Source organism: Cupressus sempervirens, chromosome 4 (assembly GCF_028749045.1).
Source record: "Cupressus sempervirens isolate cs-2001-9-10 chromosome 4, ASM2874904v1, whole genome shotgun sequence".
Classification (NCBI taxonomy): domain Eukaryota; kingdom Viridiplantae; phylum Streptophyta; class Pinopsida; order Cupressales; family Cupressaceae; genus Cupressus; species Cupressus sempervirens.
Window position 1 is genome coordinate 164,119,203 of NC_143121.1, and position 15,285 is coordinate 164,134,487.

The window sequence follows — 15,285 nt, forward strand, 5'->3', positions numbered from 1 at the left end:
TGAGGGAAGGGTAGTTTTATAAAAATGATTCACTTCTCATACTACCATCCATTACTAATACAGCATTAAAAATCCTTTGGCCAAATCTTCTAGGGTTCATTTGGCTGCGGGAATAGGAATAGCTATTGTGGAATACTTATTCTAGAATAGAAAATGGGGTACATATTCCTATTCTCTGTCTGGTTCAGCCAAAATTTGATTGGAATTCATAGACCCAAAAATATATGTTTTCTAAAATAAATAAAACTGGAATAGAAATATGTATTCTAATTCCACCTATTTAGGTGGAATTGCAAAATTTCATTTTCAGGCCAAAATTGGAATACGTATTTCTATTTTATTTTTTATTCAAATTCCAATTTGGTGCATCCAAACAAAGAATTCAACCACTTTCATGTTTATTATTCGCCAAACCCATCCAACCCAATAGTTTCAAGTTACTAGGTTTTTGACTGCTCTTAATTTTAGGAAGAGCCAAAGGAAGATAACTAACTTTTTTATTGTGAGCTTAAAAGTATCTAGGTGAAACTCTCTTCTTTAGATAGAAAATGGACGACTATTTTAGATGCTTATGAGACATATTAGTTGTGCCTCATGATAGAAAATAGAAAGATTGTTTGAGATGCTTATGTGATTGGATTTTAAAAATGAATAGTTGTTTGGTGGAAAATGTTTCATGATATCTTAGTTGAATTAATTAGTTTCATTCATATTGTAATCATTTCATGTATTTGTACTCATTTTATAAGTATTATTGATGTACTCATTTTGTTTGATTGTACTTCTCTTGTATAGGATTTTGCTAGATTTATTTAATGAACATTGATTTATAGATTGTATTAATTCATGATGTAACAATTATATTGATAATTTATTTTTATTTTTAATATTATCATTGTTATATCATTACTATAGCTATTGTATAATTTATTTTGACATTTTCACTAGCTTTAAAATTGCTCATGTATTTTTTTAATTATCATTGTTATATCATTACAATAGCTATTGTATAATTTATTTTGACATTTTTAATAGCTTTAGAATTGCTCTTCTATCCACTTTTATGAAATTAATGTTCATCTTTGTGCATATTAAATTAAATTAAATTAAATTAGACTAATCTTTCCATTTCAATATTTAGGTATTTGTCTTATTTTTTATTTTTTGCATTATTTAAATTTTTTCTTACATGACATCGATTAACAATGCTAGCCTTTATATATATATATAATGGATATTGATGTTTATGTTATGACAAGATGGGCACAAGTGCCTAGGTCACATAAATAGAAAGAGTGCATTCACTAATCTTTAGAGATGATTTACTCATGTAGTGGGAAACACCTATTAGATGGTACATAAGCTTGATTTATTTTACTATATTATAATCATGTTGTGATTAGAAGATAGGCTAAGTTAAGGAATTGTAACTTTAACAATAATGTTATCTATTGAGGTGTAAAATTGTGACATTTTCTCCTTCCACTATTGACATTGTGAATTAACCATAAGTATTGTGGTTGTATATGAATGAGTACTACAAGAAGTAGATATAATGTATCCACTAATGATATCAACTCTTTATAATGACAAGGTATGGTAGGTAAGCACAACTATGTGTGTGATTTCTTGTAAATTTTAGGTAGCATGCAATGTTATTTTCAAGTTATTGAGACAAGGGGCTATTAAATTTCATTTGATTATACTTATGATATAACATTGACTGATACTAGTTAGAATCAAGTAATATTGAGAGGGGGTTAAATTAGTGTTGTATCACTTTCAAACTAATTAACTACTTAGAAACATAATAATAAGAATCCACATATAACAATGTAGGAATAAAAAAAATTAAAAAAAACCTCAAGAAACTATGGTTTAGCATTTAGGAAACCTTGAGCAAGGGAAAAACCTAGTAGGGATGGTACCTCTAACTATGCACTAATATAAAATTTCTCTATTAAAAGGTTTGACATTGTTAGTAGTTATCACATACCACTTAGTATTTGAGTCTTTGATAGAAGGTTATAACTTCTATAAAGGCAACTTCTGAATTTTGTAAGGTGGACCTTTTCTCTGTTTTCTTTGTTAGTGCTCTGCAGATTCTCAGTGTAAATTCCCCTGTGCCTTTGAACTACATGATTTTCTATCTTATCTCTTTCAGCCATTGGTATGAAAGTGCAAGAACTCTTTGCCTCTTACTAGTGTTTTGTAGAGATTTATGATCTGCATGACTATATCTCCTTGGCCTATGAATGATAATATAAGTGAATCTCTCTTTCCTTGTTTCATTCATCTTAGTCTTCTGATCTGCATGTGATTATTAGATTAAAGCAAGTTTGAATGTGTATATCTTTAGTTTCATTGTGGTTCAATAGTACATAAATGGGCAGAGTTTGGTCCTAACACTCTATTTTGGTGCATCACCTCTTTAGATTAGATTAGGTAGATTTGCTTTCATGCTCTCCTTCTCCCTTTTCCTCTCCAAGAATAGTTAGGTGCACCCTGATAGTAAGAGGAAGCCAACCTTCTCTGGAGACTCAACCTCACAGTTCAAGTCCCACAACTTGGAGGTTGTTTCCATGTTTCACTGGGTTGTCCTCATGCATAGGCTTTGGACAAGGGTGCAAACCTCAGTGACAATAGTTTTTGGCATGCCCGATGGGACAACCTTTATAGAAAATTTCAAGCCTACTAGTGTCAAAAGGGAAGATTTCAAGATCAATACCAAGGAGATAGTATTGGCTTCGGTGTTTAAGCCTTCAAGAGGCTCATTCTTCAAAGTACTTGGCGACTCTGAGCTTCAAATACATATCTGGTTCTAGACCAAAGTTGTAGTGATTCATGCCCAGAGCTGAAACAAGGGCATCTTCTAGAGGTAAGTTTCAGTATCAAGAGCTTTCATTTTCAAACCCTAGAAGAAGGAAGACTAGAATATCTTTATCACCAGTTAGGAGTGCAATAGTAACAAATACACCTACAAGATCTATCTCTACTCCTCCTGCTATTAGATCTCAACCTAGACTGCCATCAATACATATCAATAGATCACTTCTCTATATGGCATTGCCTAGAGCTCATACTTTTGCCACCTTTAATGGTGGGAGCCCTCTCTTATTAGCCCAAAGACACGACATACCAGTAGCTGCCCTTAAAAGTATACTTGAGTTTACTGATGAAACTTTTATCTCTCCCTCAGAACACATTCAAGAGGTTGCAAATGTCTGCAATATCCATGGTGTTATAGAGGATGATGTTGTAGTTAGGCTCCTAGCCTCATCCTTGAAAGGAAAAGCACTACAATGGTATAGGGGTTTAGCTCATGGTTCTATAACAGATTGGGATGGATTAGGAGTAGGATTGTGCAAACATTTTGAGGATAAAAGTGACTATTCGTCACTTTTAGAATAGTTGACTACTATAAAAAGAGCCCCCCATGAATCTATGCCTGATTTTAATTATAGATTTCAAAAGACATGGGATAGAATACCTACTTTAGTGAAGCCTACCCCTGGTAATGCCTTCTTGCATTACCTTAGAGCTTTTAACAGTGATATTGCCACTACAATCGAAACTATGGGAGGAGATACCTTGGCTAATGCTTATGACATAGCAATAAAATTAGAGAACATCCTAATACAAGGAGGTAAGCTAGCTCCAAGGCCTCCTATGCCTTTCTACCCTGATGTTCCAAATCATCAACCAACAATGTCTCCCCTTCCCACAACTTCTACATCACAATCCCTTGTCCCAGTCCCTCAAGCTTCCACATCTTCAAATGGGATAGATGAAATCAAAGAAATGATGCAATCTCTAATGCAGAACATGGATAAAATAGAAAAGAACCTAGGGAAAAGATTGCAAGATTATGGGAAGAAGCTGGAGGATAACTCCTCTATGATGCAGAAAGTAAGCAACAAGGTGGTGACTTTAGAAAGATAGCAAGATCAAGGTAGTAAGCCTCATCAATTGCAATATCAAACTCCAAGCAGTGGTAGGCCTCCAAATCCTAATCATTGGAATAATTCTTTTGATCAAAGTAGGCAGGGTGGCCATGCTTACACCTCAAATGTAAACCAAAGTAAGGCTATAGTCCCTCAAAACAATATGGCTCAAGATCAAGATTTTTGTCCCTCCTGTAACTACTCTTATGCCTATTGTATGTGTCAGAAGGCTAAATATTTTATGGATTTGATAGTCCAAGAGCCTGCAATACAACCATCATACAAGGAGGACCAATTTAAAGATGCCTCAAATATGCAAAGATAGGGTGATTGCTCTTTTATGAATCATCAGATGGAGGAGCATTGTAATGTAAACTAGGATTCCATTGCTCATAACACTAGAAGCAAAAGAAGAGCTATGGAAGATGTTGTCCCTCCTCCTCCCAATCAGGCCTCAACTTCAAATGTGATATCTCATGAGCAAGCAACAAATAATCAATCAAGTACCTTTCAACAGCAAAGGAAAAATCATGGCAGAAAGGATGCAAGTGATCCTTGGGTTATTCCATCTCAACCTCATTCAATCGTAGCTCCCAAGGGTTCTACCAAAACACCTGCTATGCCATTCAGTGTGGTAGAGAAAATGAAGAAGAAAAATGTGAATAGCTCCATGTGGGATGCTGTTGCTACTATACCCGTGCAAAACAGGTTGCTGCATCAAGAATTGGAAAGAATTGAACCAAAGGATCAGACACTCAGCATGGAAAGTGCCACAAGCCTAGTACAACCATCAAGGGAGTTAGAAACAAGTAAAAAGGTTAGACCTCCTCCATTCTATGTTTCTCTAATTATAGGGGGAAAAATAGTCCATAATTGCATGATTGATTTAGGGGCTAGCAGTTCAGTGATGCCTAGGTGTGTTGCTAATGCTTTGGGAATGAAATATGAGCCCATTGTTAGGGATGTATTATAGTTGGATGGTAGTACTATCAAGACTATAGGGATCCTTAGGAATGTGGAGATGGCTTTACATGCATGCCCTGGTTGTACTGTAACCCAAGATATCTCTGTTGCTAAGGTCAAGCCATATTTTGCCATCTATTTGTCAAGAGACTTTACTGCCCAAATAGGTGGTTTCATATCTTTTGATTGGTCATATATGTCTTTCAAGATGAGAGATGGAGCCAATGCTTTAGTCAGAGCAGAGCCTCAAGCCCTCCATCATACTGAATCTTAAACCCCTAATTCCATCAACATGAATTGCCCTATCCTAGAGATGGATGAGAATGACATAGTGAATGAGCCCACCACTTCCCTAGCAGAGATACCTAATTTTCTCTTAGATGAATGGGCTGATGCATATTAATTTAATTCTACATCAGAAACTCTTGAGACAGGCCTTAGTACATATAGTATATTGGAGAAAGATGTTCTAGTTCCCAATCTTGTGGGTACTAAAGAAGATGTGAGTGGGATATGGAGTATGTACTTTGATGGATCAAGGAATAAAAATGGATCAGGGGCTGGTGTGATGTTAATTTCTCCTGCACAAGTAAGGTACTATTTCTCCTTTAGGCTCTAATTCAGTTGCACTAATAATGTGGCCGAGTACGAATCCTTGATTCAAGGTCTCCTACTTGCTCAAAAAAGAGGAATTCAAGCTTTAAGAGTTTATGGAGACACTTAGTTGGTGGTCAATCAAGTGAGAAATCGTAATATCGCCAAGAATGGTTTGCTCAAGTCTTATAAACATAGGGTATGGGATTTTCTTGAGGGTTTTAATGCATTTAATATTCAAAGCATCCCTAGAAAAGAAAATAGACATGCTGATAGACTTGCAGCAATAGGTGCATCTTATGATGTACCAAGGAATCTTGAAGAAAAGAAAGAGCAACAAATCAGAGTGGTAGTAAGGCCTGCTATCCTTGATAACAACATCCATTGGCAAGTGTTTGAATTTGGTGAGAAAATTGTCAGCTTCTTGCAGAATGAAGCAGATTTTTTAGGGAAAAACCAGTTAAGACTGCAGGATCAGTATGGTGATCAGATCATTAATCTCAGTTCTAACAAATTGCCTAAGGGTCTCATTACCTTAGAGAGTGTTTTCAATACTGATGACCAAGCAAGAGGCAGAGACATGAACCTAGCTATTGATGAAGATGATCATATTCCAGTCATGGTTGTTGCTAGAAAATCCTTGAACATGGGTAAGGTATGTTCTAAAATTGAGTAGGAGAGTTTTATTCATCTATGTCAAGAATTTAATGATATATTTTCCTGGACATATGATGATTTAAAGGTTTTTGACCCAAGGTTATTTCAGCATACTATAGATCTAGTTGATAATGGCAAACCAGTAAGACAAAGCTGAGGCCAGTGAATCCCAAGATTGAACCTCTAATGCGAAAAGAGCTATCCAAGTTGATTGAGGCAAATATAATTTTTCCCATTAAACACAAATCATGGGTAGAAAACCTTGTCCCTATTAGGAAGAAGAACAAAGAAATTAGATTGTGTGTGGACTTTAGGGACCTTAACCAAGCTTCCCTTAAAGATCACCATCCTCTCCCTTGTATGGAGCAAATTTTGTCCAAGGTCAGTAGTTCAAAGAGATTTTCATTTCTTGATGGATTTTTTGGCTACAATCAAGTGCTGGTTAAAGAATCTGACAGGTACAAGACTGCATTTACCACTAAATGGGGCACCTATGCTTATTGTAAGATGCCATTTGGGCTAACCAATGCAGGTGCTACATTTCAGAAGTCAATGGAGATGGCCTTCAAAGGATTGATTGACGAGTTTGTCTTAGTTTACCTTGATGATATCACTGTGTATTCAAAGAATGTAGAAAATCATTTTGATCATCTAAGACAAGTATTCCTAAGATGCAGAGAGTTTGGAGTTTACCTTAACCCAAGCAAGTGTGTCTTTGCTACTAACCAAGGAAAATTATTAAGATATATTGTATCTAAGGATGGCCTAACCATTGATCTAGAGAGAACAAAAGAAATACTTGCCCTTCCTCTTCCTAAACACAAGAAAGGGCTGCAAAGTTTCTTAGGTAGGATAAATTTTGTGAGAAGATTTATCCCTAATCTTGCTACCATGGTGAAACCTCTTACAACTATGCTCAAGAAAGGTATGGTCTTTGCATGGACCAAGGAAGGGAAGAAAAGTTTTGAAGAGATCAAAGCAGCCATAGCCTCAGCCCCTACTCTTATGAATCCAAATTTTGAGAAAGATTTCATCCTTTATACCCTAGGTGGTGAGTCAAGCATTTCTGCTCTCTTGACTCAAATAAATGATAAAGGTGACAAGCAGCCCATAGCTTTCTTTAGTGAAGGGCTTAAAGAGTATGAAGATAAATACAGCTACGTAGAGAAGTAAGCCCTTGCAGTCATAAGAGCTTTAAAGAAATTTAGACACCTCCTGTCTCATAATAAGATTCATTTATTAGTACCCCATGCCAGTGTGAAGGATTTCCTTTTGAGCAAAGATACTAGTGAGAAAAGAGCTGGTTGGATTACTAAAGTGATGGAATATGATATTGACATTCAGATTACCAAGTTGGAGGGGGTTGTGTAAATAGATGTTATCATCTCAAGAACCTGCTATGATACTGACAGAGCCACAAGAGGTAAGAAATAGCGACCCAAAGAATTGGATGGATGATATGATGAATTTCTTATTAGGCAATGGATACCCTATAGGATTAGATAGAACTAAAAGGAGATAGTATAGATTACAGCCAATTCCTTATGTCATAGTTGATGGTGTCCTCTTTAGAAAAGATTTTAATGGAGCCTTATTAAGATGCCTTGATACAAACCAGGCTGAAAGAATGATCAAAGAACTTCATGATGGTCCTGATGGTGGTCACTTCTTAGTAAGGACAACTCCAATGAAGATCATGAGGGTTGGCTATTACTGCCCATCTTTGTTTCATGATTGTCATAAGTATGTGAAGAAGTGTGAAAAATGTGCCTTTTTCTCTGGCAAACAAAGACTTTCAGCTCTTCCCCTTCATCCTATTTAAGTGGACCAACCTCTTGCTCAATGGGGATTGGATTTCATAGGCCCTATCAATCCTCCTTCTAATTCAGGTCACAAATGGAATTTAGCTGCTACAGATTACTTCACCAGATGGACAGAGGCAGTTGCATTGAGGGATGCCACAGAATCTTCAATTGTGGAATTCCTTGATGGAATTGTGACGAGGTTTGGTGCCCCTTCAACCATTATTTTAGATAATGCAAAGTCTTTTGTAGGAGCTCAGATTTGTGCATGGGAAGTTGACCACAACATTTACTTGAGCGCATCATTAAACTACTATCCTCAAGGTAATGGCCCGGCTAAGTCATCCAACAAGAACCTAATCAAAATCATGAAAAGGACAATAGAAGATAATCAGAGGTGTTGGCATGAAAAATTGAAGACTGCACTGTGGGCTAACAGAATAATGCCTAAAAGGTCAATAGGGAATTCACCATTTGTGTTAATCTATGGCAGAGAAGCAAGGCTTCCAATTTCATTGGAGTTCCCATCCCTAGAGCTAGCTCATCAGCTGAAGTTGATTGAAGATGATGCCATGATAGTAAGAATGACAGAGCTGATGGAGCTGAAAGAGAAGAGAAGTAAAGCCATGCAAACCCTAGAGATGCACCAGTAGAAGGTAAAAAAGAGTTTTGACAGGAAGGCTAGGGTCAGGACTTTCAAAGAAGGTGATTTAGTTTTGAAATGGGATGCAGATAGGGAAAAACTAGGGAGGCACTCAAAATTTGACACACTATGGAGTGGTCCCTATCTGATTGAAAGTTTTAAACAGGTCAATGCTTTCCAGTTAAGCAAGCCTAATGGTGAGATTCTGCCTATCCCAGTCAATGGGATCTATCTCAAGCCATGTTTCTAAGGGTTTGAGATTCCATGTACATAATTAGCTTAGTTTCATTTCCAGTTTGTTCCCTAATTTTCCAAGAAGTGCATGAGCATAGGATTGTCTCTATGAGATAGCCAGTTTTCTTGAAGTTTTGTGGTTGCAGAAGGGAGGTTTTGGTCTCTGGTTCTAGTTGCAGAGACAAGGGTTTTAGGGATTTCCTCTCAGACGTAGGGTTAGGGTTTCACAGTATACATAGGATCCATATCTTTTTGACTTTGTAGCCCAATGGATGCATGAGGTCACTGGTCTATGCATAGCTGGCTTGCGTCCCCTCTGAGTCACTAGATTTATTGGTCATTTTTGCCTTCCCGCTAGAATCACCACATTTGAATTCAACGTAGTAAAGTTCACAAGTTTTAAATATTCAAATATTCAAAAGGAGCACAAAATAATTTACGCTCAACCTTATATATTTCTTTCCTTGTTCATTTCAATGTTTTTGTGGGCCTGCAAGTCCCTATCGTCGGATCGAGATAGATCAATGGTTGGCGCTATCTCGCTATGGGAAGTTGCACATTGTTTTGCCATAGTGAAATAACACCTTTTGGCCACGTGGTCAGTGGGTCCTCCTTTTCCTTTTTGTTTCTCCAACACCGGGTTTTACTAGATCCATGGTGGGTGCTATGGTGCTATCAAAAAATTTGTGTTCCTCGCCGTTAGCGACATAGCGCCCGGACAAAGAATGATACTATGAAGACATCAGAAGGAAGGTGGGTCCCAAGCATGCCCTGTCAGATATCAGTGATGAAATGTGGCACACACGATGGGACCTCAAGCAACGTGGAAGGATGACTGTGCTTGGAAGGAGGCTTTGATTCGTCGCCAGCTGGGCAGTTCATTGATGTCAGCAGTTACTTGGACCCACGCCCCTTTTGAACCCATGAAGATTTCCTCACCCTTGGATCAGTCTGGATCAATGGTGGGTGCTATCTCGCTATGGGAAACTGCAAGGATATTATGCATAACAACATAGTGCCTCAACGATGCGTGGCACAAATGACATCATGGGCCCGCCCTTCTCCAAAGTAATATTATAGCTCATCCTCGATGGTAGTTGTTACGTGGGTCATAGTATAGTGATGATATTTCATTGGTCCACTCAGCCAACTTAGTGTGCAGCCATGCTTTTTTGTTGATCACCATAGATCTAAGGAAAATTGACGGTGGGAGCTATCTCGCTATGGAAAATTGCGAGGATATTACCCATAGCGACATAGTGCCATTGTGCCATGTAGATCGGTGGGGCCAGGTCACACCAAGATGAAGATGCCAGGTGGTTTCCACGTGGTTCATGGGCCTAGGTTTTCAAGTTTCTTTTAAGGAGATAGCACAATAATATGGCGAGTCTTCACGATCGTTAGATCAGTCTAAATCCATGGTGGGCGCTATCTTGCTATGGGAAATTGCTTGGAGGATACACATAGTGACATAGTGCCTCGATAACACATGTACTAGTGAGTCTGGTGGAGGTAGTAACGGTTAGATGCACTGGCAATTAATGTGACCGTCACAGTTGGAGTTTGAGGAGTTGGCACAGTTAGTAAAGAAAGATTGGTTAACCTCGAGAAGACCTTGTCGGGTGGCAAAGTGAAAAGAGATCTTTGGTCCACGTGGCTCATTTTGGTGCCAGGGTTATGTTGACCTGCTAACCACGCTAGTTCATGAACTGGGAGCAGGGGATATCGAGGTTTTTTGCATAATCCAATCTTATGATCGATTCCAACCACCTTGGAGTTAATACAAAACAAAGAGGAACACTCTACCTCCTAATCCAACCTATCTACCTAGTCAGAGCATAATTATGGCACTATTTCTATCTTTTCGAGGCCCTATTTTAGTTAAAAATCAAATTTCATGGTACCAAAAAGCTATATTCAAATCGGATTTTCTTCTGTATCCTCATGATTGTTCTTTGTAGGACTTCAATGTAGTGGTTAAGGAGTAACTTCAGTTCGAGAACATCTCAATTATGCCTGAGCTATAAAGGCAACTTTTGAATTTTGTAAGGTGGACCTTTTCTCTGTTTTCTTTATTACTGATCTATAGATTCTTAGTGTAAATTCCCCTGTGCCTCTGAACTACATGATTTTCTATCTTATCTCTTTCAGCCATTGGTATGAAAGTGCAAGAACTCTTTGCCTCTTACTGGTGTTTTGTAGAGATCTATGATCTACATGACTATATCTCCTTGGCCTATGAATGATAATATAAGTGAATCTCTCTTTCCTTGTGTCATTCATCTTGGTCTTCTGATCTACATGTGATTATTGGATTAAAGCAAGTCTGAATGTGTATATCTTTAGTTTCATTTTGGTTCAATAGTGCATAAATGGGTAGAGTTTGGTCCAAACACTCTATTTTGGTGCATCACCTCTTTAGATTAGATAAGGTAGATTTGCTTTCATGCTCTCCTTCTCCCTTTTCCTCTCCAAGAATAGTTAGGTGCACCCTGATAGTAAGAGGAAGCCAACCTTTTGTAGAGACTCAACCTCATAGTTCAAGTCCCATAGCTTGGAGGTTGTTTCCATGTTTCACTAGGTTGTCCTCATGCATAGGCTTTAGACAAGGGTGCAAACCTCAGTGACAACAGAAAAATCAAGGGATTGTCTCCACTTAGACTATTTCAAGTAAACTATTCCTATTAAAATTTACCCATACTGAGGACCTCGACTATGTTATCTAAGGCTTGTATATTTTTCAAAAATATCTCTTTACTATGGAGAAGTGCAAACTAAGGTTTGACCCCTTTAAGCTCAATTTACATCAGTCCTATCTAGGTGAGCTTCTTGGTCTCCCACTTGAATTCTATGATGAGTAAGTTTTTTTGGTGGATTGGGAACTCCTTTGGCAACTTTAGTATGGAAGATATTATAACTCTAATGAAATATCATCTTTTGTTTTGCTATTTTTTTGTTAATGTGACTATTAATAAATCTCTCGCCAACCTCATCACTCTCAAATCCAAGATAGAAAGTTTGTCCCGAAATGGTGGAATGCAAATGTGCTACACTTTTATTCAAAACCTACAACTCCAAGGGCCACATCTATGCTTATTACAAGGTACTAAAAGGAAAAGAAGAGGGACAAAAAGAATAAGGTGGTTCGTGAAGTCTTGAAGGAAACCCAACCTATGATGGATGTAGTCTTAGATAAGGTGGCTCATTTGAAGGATACCCAACCAATGGTGGAGATGGTCTTAGATAGTAATATAGAGGTCCTTGGTGCTACCATTTCCCCCTTAGAAAGGAAGGTTAAATTTCCACGTTTCTTGATAATAGTGGGCTCCCCTTAAATCTAGAAGTTAGTACCCTATGATAGATTCCAATCCCATTCTTGGTACCATCTTAGTCCACTAAACCCATTATTCTAGAGCTATAAATGAGAAATCCCCAACTCACCATCTATCAAGATGCCTAGGTCTAGTGATGAATGAAAAACTCAATAAAGAAGATGAGAAGGAAGAAGACGGATGCAGAGAATTACACATATATAAGAAGATCAATTGAGAGAACTTCACACCATAAGAAAGTTGCAAGGGAAATTTTTGAAGGAAGGAAACTCACCTTAGGCCTCAACTTGAAAGGTAGGAAATGATCCCACTCTCATGTACAATATTAGGGGGCTTACTGATACCCACTAACACTTTTCTTTAAAAAAATATATAATTGATAATAGGGTTGATATTCTCATGCTCAAGAGGTCAAAATGATCTATGACAACTTCTCAAATATTATGGGTAAACATTAACCAAGTGCTCTCTTTTTCTACCTTGAAAGTAATGGGGCCTATAGAGGAAGTTCTACCATATGGAACTCTACTATTATCAAGGAGAATATTTTTCTATTTTTTCACTATATTACTTTTCCATTACCTTCAAGACCCCAATAGTATGATTCTAAAGCTTTAATATATATTCATGCCTAAAACTAGATAGTGGAGAAGCCAATTATGGAATGACCTCACTTCATGATTACATTATTTTCCTTGTGATCAAGTTATGGTCTTTAGAGATTTTAACTCCCCCATTTACCCCTCTAAGAAGGCAGGAGGGTTAATGATTTTTTTTTTATAGTATGCAAGATCTTTGCCCATTTCTTCACCTCTAATGGCCTATACAATGTTGAGCTATGTGGTTCCCTTTTTATTTGGTCTTATAATAAGAAGGGAGAATCTCTTATTTAGGTTAGGTTGGATAAAATCCTCACTTCTTCATCTTGAGATCTTAGCCCTACTTCTTCTATTTCCTCTCTTCCTTGAATGACCTCGTACGCTTATTCTTTTATTTTTTTCTCAATTGGAAACCCCTTAACCTTCCTAAAGTCTCCCCCTCCAGGCTTGAAATCATGTGGAATTTCTACTCTACACAATCAAATCCAGAAAGTAAAACTCATTTTCATGGATTATGGAAATCTACTAGATCTAATTTCGTAACCTCATCAAAGACTATTGGTCTACCTAGGTCAAAGGTTCAACTATGTTCAAAGTGGCTAGAAAGTTAGAAATCATTAGGGATATGTAGAAGGTTCAAGAAAATGAGCTTTTGAGATATTTTTCAAAAAGAAAAAAGGACCTTGTTAGAACTTTGGACAATCTCCAACAATAAATGACTGCAAGAGATAGCTCCTATGACCATGATGTTATAGAATAATTTACTATGAAAGAGTGGATGTATACTCTTCCCAAAGATTTTTTTTTTTTGGAAATATAGGTCATGTGTTAGATAGTTGATAGAGGGGTACTAGAAAAGTACTTTCTTTCATAGGTTTTCTTGCAAGCACAAATCTAGAACATGATTCAAAACCTTGAAGATCATACTTGGAATTTTGTTTCTAGCCCTTCGCATTTAGAGGCCTTAGCCACAAACTTTTTTTAGCTTCTCTTTGAGGATGATAGCAATAAAAATGTGAATGGGCTATAGAATCAACCTCTCTCTATCCTCTTGACCACTATAACTTAGAATGATAATGAGTTTTTCTTTTCAAGGGTTTTTGCTCATAAGGTCAAGAAGGTAGTTTTCTCTTCAAGGCCTTACAAAGTTGTTGCACTAGATGGTTTCCCCCTGACCTTTTGACATAATTTTTGGGACACTATTTGTAGTGATGTTTAATTTGCCTAGGTGGGCTTCTTTTGTAGTGTTTGGTTGGACTTGTTTAGTTTTAACATTTGGGCTTTGTATATGTTTAAATGTTAGTATATTATTTGGCCTACTAGCTATAATAATTTTAGACATTGACATACTATAATATAAGGTGTTTTGATACTAAGAAAGGTGGTAGGCTGATAATATATTGCCAATGACTTGCCCTTATTTTTCATCTTTTTACTCTAGAGCAGCCCCCAACTTTAACTCCTTAATATAAAAACAATTGCATAACATCCTTAAATAATATTCTAAATAAATAAAATGTTTATTATATTTTGAAATTTCACTTGTCTAACCACAATTTTTCACATAACAATAAAATTACTCCTAAAATTATAATTAAAATTTTTAAAAACAAGCTACAACTATAAAATCATAAGTCACGGTATAATTAATACAAAAGCATTACTCTTAAACCACTAAAAGTCACAACAAAACTGTATTAAAGAGAGGAAGGTACAAAAGTCATAGTTTTTATTAAACTAAATTCATTACCCTTTAGAACATCACCATCACCCATTTCCAAATTATATTCGAGGGTCTATAGTTCATAATCATCACATCCTGTTATTGGAAAGACAGAGACAAAATCCTTTCGGTCTTGTTAATCAAGAGAGTTGAAACACAAAATTATTTGGTAAAACCAAACAACGCATAAACGTGCAAGTACATAAAAAGCAAACGTTTCAGTAACATTCAAAGAGTGTGATATTCACTCGCAGGCGAAAATAGACGTCTCCCTCAACTGAATCTGTAGAAAGGGTCGCGATTCCTCTGGTCATCAAGAAATCACCCGTCCCTCCAACCACAGAAATATCTCTCTGCTTCAGCGCTGGATCTGCCCCTGCGAATGTGATCGTCCCTTTGTAATCTGTGCTGTTCAACACAAATGTGAAGCCCAGCCATGCGCTGAAGAAATTCTTCATGTCATACAGATAAAATCCCTGCGCTCTTCCCACCGTTGGGGAGGAAAGATTGTTGTCCACCGTAATTGGGTCGTCAAACACGGCCAAATTTCCAAAATGATTATTACTCGTCAAAATGGTGAGGTTTGCCCCTTCAGGAGCCGCTATCAAAGCAGAGGTTGCATTCTCAGCATTTTGACCATTGTAGATTATATCATGAAAATACAACACCAAATTTCTACACGGCTGTAGAAGCGTTTTCTTCGAGACATGGCAATCTGCGGTTTTCTGCATAGTTGCACACATTAGAAGCCATATTAATAAGAAATGCCCAACTCCACTAGCCTTGATTGCCAT

At 37.1% G+C, this 15,285-nt stretch overlaps 1 protein-coding gene across 1 annotated transcript; it reads right to left on the minus strand.

Annotated features, from left to right (window-relative positions):
* Nucleotides 1-14,604: 14,604 nt before the first annotated feature.
* Nucleotides 14,605-15,285, minus strand: LOC149560504 (disease resistance response protein 206-like). The gene has a single exon (XM_089823610.1). It carries the CDS (start codon nucleotides 15,283-15,285, stop codon nucleotides 14,710-14,712), a length of 576 nt encoding a protein of 191 aa, XP_089679736.1. The 3' UTR covers nucleotides 14,605-14,709.

Bases quoted from the DNA above. Each gene is read 5' to 3' on its own strand.
- LOC149560504 (XM_089823610.1), bottom strand. From the start codon at position 15,285: ATGGCAATCAAGGCTAGTGGAGTTGGGCATTTCTTATTAATATGGCTT.